We start from the raw sequence: 12,669 nt of genomic DNA on the forward strand, positions 1-12,669 counted from the left end.
GTTGCTAGGTCCAGTAACGGCAAGCTGGTCAGGCGAATAAGAGAGTCTCAAACAACCACTGCGATATCTAAACCTCCCCGAGACCAACGAATACTTCGCAAAGTGCTCCACCAGGTACTCGTGCGTCCTGGCGATCAAGCATGCACATTACCCACGGTATTATTGTGGCTATTCGGTACGGCCCAAAGGGCGTGTCTTGTTCATACTACTGGTTGGTGAGATCATCGAGGACGTAAAACTTTCTCACAGCAGGTGAGTGGATTGCCCGCCAGGCGGCGTTGAAGCATGCTGCGAATGTCAAGGGCAGGGAGGCTTATTTGGCCAGCCGGGGTACTGAGCACACAGAGGTTTGATGAAGAAGTTCGCGTGGGATAATGTACGTGAAGAGAAGCATCGTCGATCAACGAAATCGCACTGAGCTAGAATGTCGCCGTAGGACATAAGCTCTTCGCTCTGTTCTCTGTGTATGAGGATTGCGGATGACTGATTCGCTTGACTGGTCTCATGGAATACAACCTACGATATACTTCATAACGCTGCTGATGACTGATAAGGATAATACGGACGAAAGAAAAGCAAATGCCTCTACCCTTCATATAGTCATCAAACCTCAATGGACGCCGCAACTTCTTCGCTAACGCCCCGGACAGAACTCCCACTTCGTCCTCTTCCTTTGCACGGACTCTCACTCCCTGTGTCAGTATCCGAGGGCACGAACGTGGGCTGATCCCCATCATCCAGGATGTCAGCCTCTTCAATGTTCTCCTCATCCCATTGACCACTGACGTCTTCCTCTTCCTCATTGTTCCACTCGGCCTCTCGAGCTCGATCTCCAAGCCAATATTTTGCTCTCTTCTTGCTTGTCTCTTCGTCCAAACTCCAAGTCCCGCTTGCCGGTCTCTTCGGTTGAATTGGCGTCTTTTGGGGAGGACTGTTGCCGATGATGCTCAGGCCACGGAGGTAGATGTAGCAGACCCTTTTCTTTGCCTTGTTGAAGAAAAAGTAATTGAAGCTCCACAGTGAGCCCTCTTCACCATCGTAAGGATCTTCTTCCGGCGCGTAGCAGTACATGCTGCATTCCTTGAGGGTCATCTCTTTGTCGATCAGACTCCACATCCGAGGATTCCACTTCTCACTTCCGTGAGGGGTCTGAGGGACGGTCGTTGGTACTGTGTTTGACCAGTGTGGCTTTTCATCAACAAGCGCGCTCGAGAACTTTGGGCGCAGATTATAAAGGGTGGTATCGAGGGTGTTCATTACCTTCCTGATATTCTTCTCGCGCCGAAAGTCGGAGGGACGGAGGAGATGGGAGAAGTCGTAGTCTGGATGACTGGCGTTTAGCGTTGCGATCAGATAGGCAAAGGTTCGGCGACTGGAGATTTGGCTGAGGGGTCCGAAAGGACTTGCTCTAGACAAATTGAGGGCTTGGCCAGCCGCGGTAGCCTGGTGCGCTGACAGACCAGCCGAAAAGCTCAGAAGTGAGGCATACTGCGACTCTAGTGAGTGTTCGATGTTCTTGTAGAGCTTCTTGTCTGCCCCTGCAGCCTTTGTGGTGTAGAGATCGCAGCCGCCGATGACATGGCAGTCAGCCGTATCGAAGTTGAGAGCATTCGTGACATCGTCAATATCGCGGAGTGGGAGGTACTGTACACAGCCAAGGTCAGCATATGTAGCATGAAGCGGGGAGAGGTTCGCCTATTTTCTCTAGGGAGACCAGACAGTGGGTCATGACCTCTTTATCTTGACTTACCTTCATGGCGAATAGCGCGGAATGGCCACTTAAGATTGATTAACAAAATGTAGGGGAGCACTGTCAGACAAAGGACAGTGTTACTTGGGTATGCGCGGGTTGCTTCCAGGTACTTGGTCGAGGCGGATGCCCGGTCTCCTTCTCCTTACGCAAATCAGCTTGATGTGATCGCTGATGTAAGGATGATGGCCGCAAGTGGCCGAAGGGATGCCGGTAAGATGTGGTCTGAGTCGCTGTTTCCAGTAACAAAGAGCCCGGGTGCTTGCAGCGCGCGGGAGATGTTCTGATCTATGCTTTCAAGCTAGGCGATGACGCCTAGCCTTCGAACATAGTGTTGCAGGTTCGCGACATCTTATCGTGATGATGGTGGAGGTGGTGAGGATGACGAAGAGGGGGCCAGCCATAAGCCAAGATGAAGTCGCGACCGGCACGGATCAAGTTTGAAGCGATAAATTAGTCAGCGAGTTGAATCCTTGGCAGAGCTGTGCGCAACCAATGAGGTTCTTTCTTTGGAACATCCGCTCCAACGCAGCGATTGCTGAGTTTTGCAAACAACATTCTAGGTCATATGACCCTCGATCCCGTGTAGAGCGCCCATATCGCTCGACTCTTTTTACGGGCATCCAACTGATTCTAGATCGCCGCAACAGCATCTTCATGCCCGCTTCTTCGCAACATGGAAAGACTGTGAGTGGTGAGATTCGATGTTTCTGGTGCAGTGAGAGGCTGGTTGTTGACGGCTATACCTTAAGTTAGAGCGCCATTTAGTAGACCTTATTGTTGATGATCATCGGAGACTCAACAGCAGCCAATCATGCGTAGCACAAAGAAGGCTGCAGTTCAAGGCGGAACTTGACATTATCTGTAATTCACGCAAGTGAAGCCATCAAGGCTCTTCGTACTTCGTAACGGTACCATGCCTGCTGGCCTCCCATTAGAGCATTCCTGCCTTGCGCAATCCGTCTGTCAAGACTTGTTCTGCCTGCAACGCCGAATCAAGAACGCATTAGCTGTGTTGTCCTGAATACTCATACATAGTCACCGACTGGGACGCCGAAAGCGACGAAATATATGTGGACATCCACAGAGTAACAATCATCACATTATTTTGGTAACGCCGTCATCCTCGACCTGATACCCCCAGACACAACGTCAGTCACACCGTGTACGAAGCTCGAAGACGGTTTAAAAAAAACCCCAAAGCAGAGAGCTAGCAACCGATCCGTAGGAGAATCCATAACCCCATCAAGACTTATCGACACTTACCTCCATATCCTCCAGACTGTCCTGTTGACTGATGCACCTCAGCACATTCTTCTTACTGCTCTCCTGCATCTCCCCGGCTAGCAACAACTCATCCAGTATGAAGTATGCCTTTTGGAAATTGAAAATGATGTCCAGCTCGCAGACATTGCCATAGTATTTGTCCATCTGCTCCACATACCGGTGGACTATCTCGAGGGTGATGAGTTCATTGTCGGTCGATGAACAGCCGGCGATGAAGAAAAGAGAAGCGTAGCGACGGTAGACGACTTTGGTGTCTAGACAACGGCTCGAGATTAGCTACGGGCGGGGATGAGAGGGGAATGGAAGCTGCTTGCCTTTATATTCGAGGAAGTTGCACATGCGTGTTCTCCGTGATAGCACGAGTTGGGAGACATCTTTGATGATTTTGGCTTTGTCTTTGGGAGAAAGTGTCGTGAACCATTTTGCGAGGCGCTGTTGTGGGGGAATTTTGTTAACGTTTCGACTTAAACGACGAGGTGGGAGACGAGGTACGCACCACTTTACCTTGCCGGGACAAGAGGATGAGGTAGCTGCTCGGGGGTCAGTACGACATCCTTCCGTAGCTAAGCAGAGGTGTAGAGGCTCACTTGATGGCCATCCTATCCTAAAAGTCAATGCCTGCGGGAGAGGGATACAGCTTGTGCAGGAGAAAGCGGTGAGCGAGTGTCAAACTTTTGCCGGAGAAAAGCCGATGCCCCACCAATGTTTCTTTCTTTGTGAAGCAATCGACAGACTTTAAGACTTGCCAGTATACCCGTTTGAAAGAAGCTGCAAATGATTCGGCGGGCAATATTGTGTCTTTTGAACTCCTGCTTTGGCCCCGAAATTGAGGCAGAGAGTCTTCTAGTGAACAGAAGTCACAAGCTTACGAGAATCGTGTACTATTGTGTCTAGGGGTCTTAGATTGAGAAAGAGAGAGAATCAGTAGAGACTATTCGGGCTGGCTCGAAGCCCTTTGCTTTGGCTTTGGCTTGACCTGAAGGGTCGCTAGGGTCTTATCATGACTAAACTCATCCTCTCAACATCGTATGGGACCCTTGAGATCTGAGAAGCACGCAATCGCTGACCAGTGTAGCAATATCATGAATGGCGGACCCTCAATCATCCGTCGTCCAGCGTCCGAAAAGTCTAACGTGGAGCTCATCAACGCCCTGCGCTCCAACTTCCTCGCTTCGATGCAAGTATTTGCGCCAGCCACCAAAGGATTCTCCTCATCCGACGGGGCTGAGCGCAAAACGATCTCACAGGACGTTCCATATTCCGAGTGGACGGCTCGAGAAGACGGATCCCTCTTCGTACCCTCGATCGACTTCGCGCAGTCAGGGTTGGCAGAAGAGAGGTCGCAGTACGACATTACAGTGAAACTATTCTTCCTCCCACACACGTCAGCAACAGAAAGATGCAGACACTCACAAGAGGCCGTAGATCTGGTGCTAAGGGAGCTGCACATGCCGTCGATAGACCTGCTAATTGTCTCTTTCCCTGGGGTATCATTCGATGCGGATGACGAAGACGAGGAAGAACCACAGTGGAGTCAAGATGGTGAAGGGGAAGACCTCAGCGCAATGGTGGAAACATGGCAAGCTCTCGAAAATCTCCACGGCAAAGGTACTGTCAAGCAGATAGGCCTCTCGGAATTTGGAAGCGAACGGCTGGAGAAATTTCTGCCCAGGACAAATGTACGGCCTTCAGTAGATCAGATCAACGTCCGAGACTGCTGCGTCGTGCCCAAGTCCTTGATTTTGTACGCCAAGCAGGAAAAAATTGAGCTTTTGACACACAACGACTGCACAAACATACTGCCTAGCGGTACCGTAAGAGAGCTTCTTGGAAATGGCGATAAAGGTGCTGGTGTTTTAGCCGGACCAGAAGAAGGCTCGAAAGGGTTAAAAGGCGAGTTAGAACCGCAGTGGGTGGTGAAATACACTGCTGTCGTCCGCGATCGAGGTGTCATCGAAAACAAAGGCTACTTCGCCATGGCCGAGGTGGGAGATTGAGTGTTCTCAGGTCTTCCGTATGAATGGCGGTTGATATCCAGCAGCAGCGCGGAGTTCCAGATCAGAACTCACGAGAGAGAGATAGACACTGGTCTTCAACGAGCTGTGACATCGCCCTCTCACCCAAGCATACTCCTCTTCCTCCCCCTCAGCCTCACGTCCTCCAACCTCTTCAGCACAACCTTCGCCCCCTTATAACTCTCCCCATAAACCCTCAGCACCTCCTGAAACCCCTCCTCCGCCTCGGGATGCGTGCTCCCAAACGCCCTCTCCAGCACATATAGATCCACGGCCTTATCTTCATCCTGCAAACTCTGTGCCGCGAGCCCGAAATCAATCAGCACGATCTCCCCCTCTAGACTCTCTCCAGCGCTCTTCGCATCATCTCCGTCTCCTCCGGCTCCATTCGTAAAGGTCGTGACATGCTGTAAAGACATCGGGGCAGGTCGGAGCATCATGTTACTCGTAGTCAAATCCCCATGCACAACCCCAACCTCATGCATCCTCCCCAGCGCCCTCCCAATCTTCCCCATCAGCGCCCTCAACCCCTCTTCCCACACCCCACCCCCTCCCCGCTCCTTGATCCTCTTCCCAGCCTCAACAACCACCTCCTTAACCGTGCTCCCCTCAACCCACTCCATCATCATCCACCCCCCACTCCCTGCATCCCCACAGCCCTCGGCGTCAAGCGCGAGCACCCCCGGCACACTCACGCCCTCCCGTCGGCACTTCACAAGTGTGCGCGCTTCGCTCAGTATCCGGTGTTTTGTCAGGCGTTTGTCGAGAACGGGGTGGCGGTAGGGTTTCGAAGGGCGGTGTTTGAGAGCGCAGGGGTGGGAGGGGAGGAGGAAATGGGTGCGGTAGAGGAGGGCTTCGGCGCCTTGGGTTAGGAGTGTGGGGGCGGGAGCGGTGTGGGTGAAGGGGGGGGGAGAGGGTGGGGTTGCGGGGGGTCATTGTTTGTTATTTCCATTGCGTGGGGTGCTTTGAGTGAGGTTGGAGGGTGAGGGATAGCACGGACTGTTCTGGTGGTCGCCGGGTTGCTACAGTGAAATGAATGCTTCGTACCTCGGGGGTTATCTAACGGACACTCAATAATGCTAGGCGGCGATATTTGACTCGTCCTACCCCTTCCTAACAAGCACTAATGGATCACCAGCGGTCACCACATCCCCAGGTCTGACCAGCAGTTTCTCCACTTTCCCAGCCAAACCCTCCTCCGCTCTCACGGATATCTCCAATTTCATGGCTTCCAATATAGCCACCACATCGTTACTTTTCACCTCATCGCCCTCCTCCGATGTTACCTTCCATACGTTGGCGTTCATTGGTGAAGTGATCTTATGGATTGCCGGATCGTTGACTAGAGCGTCCACTTTATCTATTGGGATTTTGCCTTCTGCTTTCTCCTTGGTCCACCGCTCCATCAGCTCCTCTTCGACCTTTTGCATCTCGTCCTGTGCTCGCTTTTGTCTCTTCCTGACCTCCTCGACTTCTTCCTTCGTATCCTGAAGCAGCTTGTTATGCTCGCCCATGTCGAATTCTGTGTCCTCGACTTCGTACTCGTACCGTCCGCTGTGGAACAGCGCTATCTGCCTGTCGTATTCTTCTTCGTTGACTTCATAGAATGTGAGCTGATCGAAGTCTTCGAACAGCCAAGGCCTTTGTAGGGAATATCCGTTCTTGGAACCTAGGATATCGCACCCAGGGATCGTCAAACCTGTGAGTTGATACCCGCCAGGCGACTCGACATTATACAAAGCCATACAAGAACCACCCCACGAGACTTGACCTTCAGGTGTGAATACGCGAGAGGGATTCATCTTCGGACAGTTGATACGTTGCCGTGGATCCACTGGTAGACAGAGCGGCAAGGCGGCGAAGAAACCTACGGAGACAGCTATGAGTCTGCTTTTGAGATAAATATCGACAAGATCCCTGCGTTCGAGACCGTTGTTCTTGGCGACAAAAGCCATATTGTCTGGCAAGTAGGAAGCATATGGCCTCTGGGTTTCCATGTAGCGCTTGATCGCATTCTTCTCCTTGGCTGAATCGAATAGTATGGGCAGCTTGAAGAGGCGAGAAGGGACTCTGGCATTGCTGAGGTCGCCTATTTGGGCTTCTAAATCGACTAAGTAGGAGATGAGCTTCTTTTGGGCGATTTTCATTCCGTCGTAGTATAGTAGGAGGGCTGATCCAGACCAATCAGTCTGGAAGTCCCACGCAGGAATAATGGTAACTCACAGTTGCAACAGCCGACGGTGTTTACCAGTCCACCAGAGAAAGAGACCTCACTGTTCAATTCCTTCAACGCTTTGGCAAGCGCTGTGACCCGACAGCGGTGATTTAAATCAAATTTTCCATCTCCGTATTCAACGAGGAGATAGTCATCTCCACCCTGTAAGATTGTAAGCGGAAGGCAGTACAGGCTGATCACTGTTAGGTACCTGTCGATATAGAGTCCTAGGCTGGCTGCCTTTGTCTTCAATGTGGCGGACAATAGCCTTGCCGTGATTCCCGGCGGAGGAGGACAAGGTCATTGATGTAGGCATATTTGAGTAGTCAAGAGCTCCGATGGCAGCAAAATCGCCTTCTCCAGAGCAAGCTTTGCCTATAGCACCAACAAACTCGTTGAACCGCCTTCGCGTAGCAAGTGCGTCTTCTAGTGAGACTCTCAGATATTGCATTGTATCTCCAGCTTTCATCTGGCCCAATCTCCAGTGCTCAGCTTTGATAATTGTGGTACTCGATACGAAACCACCGAAGTCAGGACAGTCAACAGGAAAGATGCATGGGTCATCACCGGTCCAATTCAAGGATCCCACCGGGTAACCATACTCAGGTACATCAGATGGGTGTGCGCCTCCTTCACCCCCGTCAGAGCGAGCCCACTTTGGCTTGGGTCCAATGAGACGTATACCACCTCTTGCAGCATTATGGGACACTTGCCATTTGGTGTTGTAGATCATCTCGACATCTTCTCCAAGTAGGTAGCCTTCGTCGTATGGGCCTGGCATGGCAAGAAGATCCCAGTGAGTTGGATATTGAGGGACCAGATGCTCTGGTAACTTCAATGGTTTGCTGAGATGGTGTGGGATATCTTTGGTTATTGCTAGAAGATCCCCTGAAGCAAGTTGCCGTCCTTGATAACCGCCCACTCCAACGCCAGGAGATGTAGCTTTCGACCCAAACCAGTCGGCAACGCTAGGTAAGCCACCGTAGATGGCGAGATAGGAGCGGCAGCCACCCTCTGTTGTTTTACCAATTTTCATCTTTTGGCCAGCCTTGATAGAGATTCTTGCCCACATTGGGATTTTTTCCCCATCAAGCGTGATTTCCATTGGTGCTCCACAGATGGCGATCACTGCAGCGCCCAGGAAAACGACTTCAGGCCCGTCCAATGTACATTCGAGGCCTTCTGTTCCGCGCGGGTTACCAACCAGAAGATTGGCTATCTGAAAGGCAAGAGGGTCCATAGGACCAGCGTGTGGGAAACCTCTTCCCATTGTAGGCCGCCCGGGATAGTCCTGAACTTGGGTATAGGCCCCTCCCGTGACAACATCTATGGCGGCCGGCGAAAATTTGAATCCGGTGAGGAACTTGGTCATGGTCACTCCTTCAGCGAACGCGGGGTCAGCGACAATGGTAGCCAGAAGTTCAAGGTTTGTGGGTGGCCCACAGATCCTGGACTCGGACAGTATCTTGTGAATGGCCTTGATCGCGTTGTCTCTGCTGGGATCATGCACCATGACTTTGGCAAGGAGAGGGTCGTAATGAGACGAGACAATGGTGCCCGTATGGATCCAAGTGTCGATTCTTGACTCTTTCGTCTCTTTCCACTCCACGATTTGCAGGGTTCCCGGGGACGGTGCGTAATCATTTGCTGGGTTCTCGGCATACACTCGCGCTTCAATCGCAGCCCCTTTGGGGCTCGTTGGCTGAAGAGAATTCAATTCCTCGTGGTTGATGCCACCATTGCCTGCCAACTCAGCATCTGCTTGCCTCAGCATCAATTCGACAAGGTCCACGCCGTAGCAGAGCTCCGTGATCCCGTGTTCAACCTGTAGTCGAGTGTTCATTTCTAGGAAGAAATAGTCGCCAGATTTATCATCAACCAGATACTCAATAGTTCCCGCTGATCCATACTTGATGGACTCGGCAAGGCGAACGGCCGCGGAACAGAGCCCTTCCCTGAGGTCTTTTGCCCAGTTAGCAGCCCTCCTGGAATTAATTCAAGATACTCACCAGGGTGTTTCGCCACAAAGGGACTGGGACACTCTTCGATAACTTTCTGGTGTCTCCGCTGGATGGAGCATTCTCTCTCCCCAAAATGGATGGCATTGCCTAGTCCATTCCCAAAGACCTGTACCTCGATGTGGTGGCTGTCCGGGTAGAATCTCTCCATGAACATGCCAGCATTTTTGAATAGGTTCTCACCACGGGACTTGACCATTTCAAATGCTTCTCTGACCTCTTGGACATTTTGGCACGTTGCTAGCCCCATGCCGCCGCCACCAGCTGTTGCTTTAAGCATGACAGGGAACCCCAGACGCTCGCTGTGTTCGACAGCATCTTCTTCACTAGTGATCAGACCTTTTGATCCTGGCACTATGGGTACCCCAGCTTGTGTGGCTAGGTCTCTCGCCGTATGCTTTAGCCCGAAAGATTCAATACTCTCTGGGCTCGGTCCAACCCAGACCATACCAGCATCGGCAACAGCCTTGGCGAAATCTGCATTCTCTGATAGGAAGCCATAGCCAGGTATGATGGCATCTGCTTTGTGTTCCTTGGCTATTCTGATTATTTCTTCGCTAGTGGAAGGACCGTAAGCTCAGATAAGGGGTCGGGGGAAAGGAAAAAAATGTTTATACTGAGATAGAATGCTAGCAGTACAAAACAGAGACTTAATTGAGGTATAAGACAGTAGACTTGTAAAGCTGTCATTTAGATAGAAGAATCTCACCCAAGAAGAAAGAAAAATAGAAATCAAAAAACAAAAGAAAGCTTGAGATATAGGAATAACGTTACTAGGCCAGGCTCACCCATTCAGATAGGCTTTGGCAGGGCTTCCAGGCAAGAGAACTGCCAGGTCTGCCTGTGAGACATGCGTAGAGGCTGCATCAGGCTCTGTGTAAACAGCAATGGTCCGGATATCTAAAGATCTGGAGGAAGGAGTATCAGTGGCAGCTCGGGTTCGGAAATGGAAATCCGATCGCACTTAGCCGTTTTGAGGATCCTTGTCGCAATTTCAGCGCGATTGGCAATAAGAAGCGTCTTCAAGCGTTCCATCTTGTTCATTTTAATCGAGCACAGTTTGGTCGACTTGAGGCTTCATCGATGAAGTCAATCGAGACCTTGTGCCATTTTCACTATCAATTCAAGATGGCTCACCCAAGATAGTGGATGGCAGCGGCAGCACTTGTGGAGATCTGCCTTTCGGCCAAACGTTGGAGATGCGGGGATAGTCTCCCCACCCCCGAGACCTGGTGGGCCTAGGAATTAGAAAAGGCTACGTCAGCGGGGCAGAGACCCAGAGAACCATACTCAAGCCTCTCAATAAAGCCCTTGGCCTCGAATCAAACCTCCCAATATCCCACCATGGGCCCAATTAAGCACAAAGCTCTCCTCAACGTCGACCTTGGTGAAGGCTTCGGCAATCTGAAATGCGGTCCAGACGAAGAGCTTCTTCCACACATTGACATCGCCAATGTAGCCTGCGGATTCCACTCCGGCGATCCCCTAATCATGATGAACACGGTCCGCATGTGTAAAGAGCACAACGTCAAGATCGGAGCCCACCCTGGCTTGCCAGACCTGCAAGGCTTTGGCCGAAGGGAGATGAAGCTACAGCCAGAAGAGTTGACAGCCATTACTGTATACCAGGTTGGCTCTCTCAAGGGATTTCTGGACAGGGAGGGACTGCCGATGAACCACGTCAAACCGCACGGGACTCTATATGGTATGATGTGTCGGGACTTCGACGTAGCGACTGCGGTCATGAAAGGTATTCCAAAAGGGGTGCCAGTCTTTGGGCTAGCCGGAACGAATATGGAGAAGGCAGCGAAAGAGGTGGGGGTGGAGTTTTGGGCCGAGATGTACGGAGATGTGAAATATAACACTGACGGGATGTTGGTCATTGACAGGATAAAAAAGTATACGGTCAGAATCTACGCGGCTCAGGTGATTTGCTGACCTAGGGACAGACCTTGGAAGCTTGAAGACGTCGAGAGACACGTGGAGCAGCAGCTTACTACTGAGTCAGTAACCGCTGTGGATGGCAGTAATGTGCATCTGCCTGTCAAGGACTACCCGATCTCAATTTGCTGTCATTCAGATTCCCCTGGCTGCGTTGGGATCGTCAAGACAACAAGGGCAGTTTGCGACAAATTCAACAAGGAGCATGGTTGGTCGTAATCTATGGTCTATCAAGTCGTTCCCACCAGTTGCCTAGCAGAGTTGATTTTTCAAGTCTTAGTTCCCCCCACCAGCCCCTTCGCCGTCGAGACTTCCAAGACCCTTTCCCTCGTTGGGCCCGCCGGAGAAGATGCGCTACTGAGAATCAGCATCAGTCTGGTGTCATTCACGCAGGATTCACCTTGACCAGTTCCATGATCTCTTTATAGATCTGCGCAAGCGGTCTATCGCAGTCCATCTCAAAATACATAAATCAGCCATGGCTCTCTTGAACCGGATGAATAATATTATCATTACCTTGACAAGCTTTTCCTCCTGTTCGAAATAGCGGATGATCTCTTCGCTCTCATCAAGGAACCCTTGGTACCGTTTTTCGAATATGGCCTCCGTGTCGTCAACGCGGCCAGAGGTCTTTGCTCGGTTGAGCACGCGTTGAAGCAAGGTCTCTCTAGACCCTTGAAACAACAACATTGCCTTGATCTTGCAATTCTACATACTTGTCAGCGCTCATGTTCTGGCTCTTACTGCAGCCTTTGATAGTCTTCAGCACTAACGCTAGCTTCGAACAGCTTCGTCTGGTCCACACTCCTGGGGAAGCCGTCCAGCAGGATGTGAGTCTTTCCTGCTTTGACACTGAAGACAATAGCGTCCTCCAAGATACCCTGAACGGTTTCCTTAGGTACAAGCTTGCCGTCTCGCATGTAGGCCACGATGTCGATCCCCTGCTTCGTCAATATTTTGTCTGCTCCGGCTCTGAGAAGGTCGCCGACAGACAGGTGCAAAACGCCGAGGTCGGTCACCAGTCTTGCGCATTGCGTGCCTTTGCCAACACCTGGCCCGCCTGAAAGTCTTCCGTTAGCAGCGTATGCGAAGAAAGGATCAAAGCGGAGGATGCTTTACCAATCACGCAGATGATCTGCGCCTGTTCCAGCTCACTTGGAGGGCTTGTAGCTCCTCCTGCTCCGTCCAGCGTATTCGTTTGGTCCATCTTCGCCATGATTGTCCAAGATCTCTTCTGCATGTGATGATGTGAGTTTTGAGCTTGTCAAACGGTACGGGACCTTCTCCGGATATATGTCCTTAGAAGGCATCAGTACGCAGCAGTATGCGACATTCTTCGGCGTTTGCGCGCTTCTTGCCTCTTTTCTATTCGCTACCATTCTTTGTTACCATAGAACAAAAAGGTGTTTCCTATCCTGTTTCTCCCGCAGCTTGTTTGTCTCC

General features: G+C 51.3%; 7 protein-coding genes across 7 annotated transcripts; 2 read left to right on the forward strand and 5 right to left on the reverse strand.

Annotated features, from left to right (window-relative positions):
* Window positions 1–603: 603 nt before the first annotated feature.
* On the reverse strand, window positions 604–1,756 carry HO173_008982 (uncharacterized protein; the record flags this gene model as incomplete). Its single annotated transcript, XM_037310878.1, has 2 exons — window positions 604–1,644; window positions 1,751–1,756. 2 exons carry the CDS (start codon window positions 1,754–1,756, stop codon window positions 604–606), a joined length of 1,047 nt encoding a protein of 348 aa, XP_037162194.1.
* A 928-nt stretch (window positions 1,757–2,684) lies between these two features.
* HO173_008983 (uncharacterized protein) lies at window positions 2,685–3,635 on the reverse strand (the record flags this gene model as incomplete). Its single annotated transcript, XM_037310879.1, has 5 exons — window positions 2,685–2,732; window positions 3,017–3,291; window positions 3,352–3,469; window positions 3,534–3,567; window positions 3,625–3,635. The coding sequence occupies 5 exons, from the start codon at window positions 3,633–3,635 to the stop codon at window positions 2,685–2,687; spliced, it is 486 nt and encodes a 161-aa protein (XP_037162195.1).
* Window positions 3,636–4,037: 402 nt separating this feature from the next.
* HO173_008984 (uncharacterized protein) lies at window positions 4,038–5,034 on the forward strand (the record flags this gene model as incomplete). Its single annotated transcript, XM_037310880.1, has 2 exons — window positions 4,038–4,063; window positions 4,113–5,034. 2 exons carry the CDS (start codon window positions 4,038–4,040, stop codon window positions 5,032–5,034), a joined length of 948 nt encoding a protein of 315 aa, XP_037162196.1.
* Window positions 5,035–5,153: 119 nt separating this feature from the next.
* HO173_008985 (uncharacterized protein) lies at window positions 5,154–5,988 on the reverse strand (the record flags this gene model as incomplete). The annotated part of the gene is made up of 2 exons (XM_037310881.1): window positions 5,154–5,695; window positions 5,748–5,988. The coding sequence occupies 2 exons, from the start codon at window positions 5,986–5,988 to the stop codon at window positions 5,154–5,156; spliced, it is 783 nt and encodes a 260-aa protein (XP_037162197.1).
* Window positions 5,989–6,155: 167 nt separating this feature from the next.
* HO173_008986 (uncharacterized protein) lies at window positions 6,156–10,320 on the reverse strand (the record flags this gene model as incomplete). Its single annotated transcript, XM_037310882.1, has 6 exons — window positions 6,156–7,222; window positions 7,276–7,429; window positions 7,479–9,229; window positions 9,277–9,842; window positions 10,074–10,193; window positions 10,250–10,320. The coding sequence occupies 6 exons, from the start codon at window positions 10,318–10,320 to the stop codon at window positions 6,156–6,158; spliced, it is 3,729 nt and encodes a 1,242-aa protein (XP_037162198.1).
* Window positions 10,321–10,629: 309 nt separating this feature from the next.
* On the forward strand, window positions 10,630–11,445 carry HO173_008987 (uncharacterized protein; the record flags this gene model as incomplete). The annotated part of the gene is made up of 2 exons (XM_037310883.1): window positions 10,630–11,183; window positions 11,235–11,445. The coding sequence occupies 2 exons, from the start codon at window positions 10,630–10,632 to the stop codon at window positions 11,443–11,445; spliced, it is 765 nt and encodes a 254-aa protein (XP_037162199.1).
* Window positions 11,446–11,502: 57 nt separating this feature from the next.
* HO173_008988 (uncharacterized protein) lies at window positions 11,503–12,466 on the reverse strand (the record flags this gene model as incomplete). Its single annotated transcript, XM_037310884.1, has 4 exons — window positions 11,503–11,580; window positions 11,743–11,934; window positions 12,000–12,286; window positions 12,346–12,466. 4 exons carry the CDS (start codon window positions 12,464–12,466, stop codon window positions 11,503–11,505), a joined length of 678 nt encoding a protein of 225 aa, XP_037162200.1.
* Between the last annotated feature and the right edge of the window lie 203 nt (window positions 12,467–12,669).

The sequence above is a fragment of the Letharia columbiana genome (genome assembly GCF_014066305.1).
Source record: "Letharia columbiana isolate WasteWater2 chromosome Unknown Sc0000036_s0, whole genome shotgun sequence".
Taxonomy (NCBI): Eukaryota; Fungi; Ascomycota; class Lecanoromycetes; order Lecanorales; family Parmeliaceae; genus Letharia; species Letharia columbiana.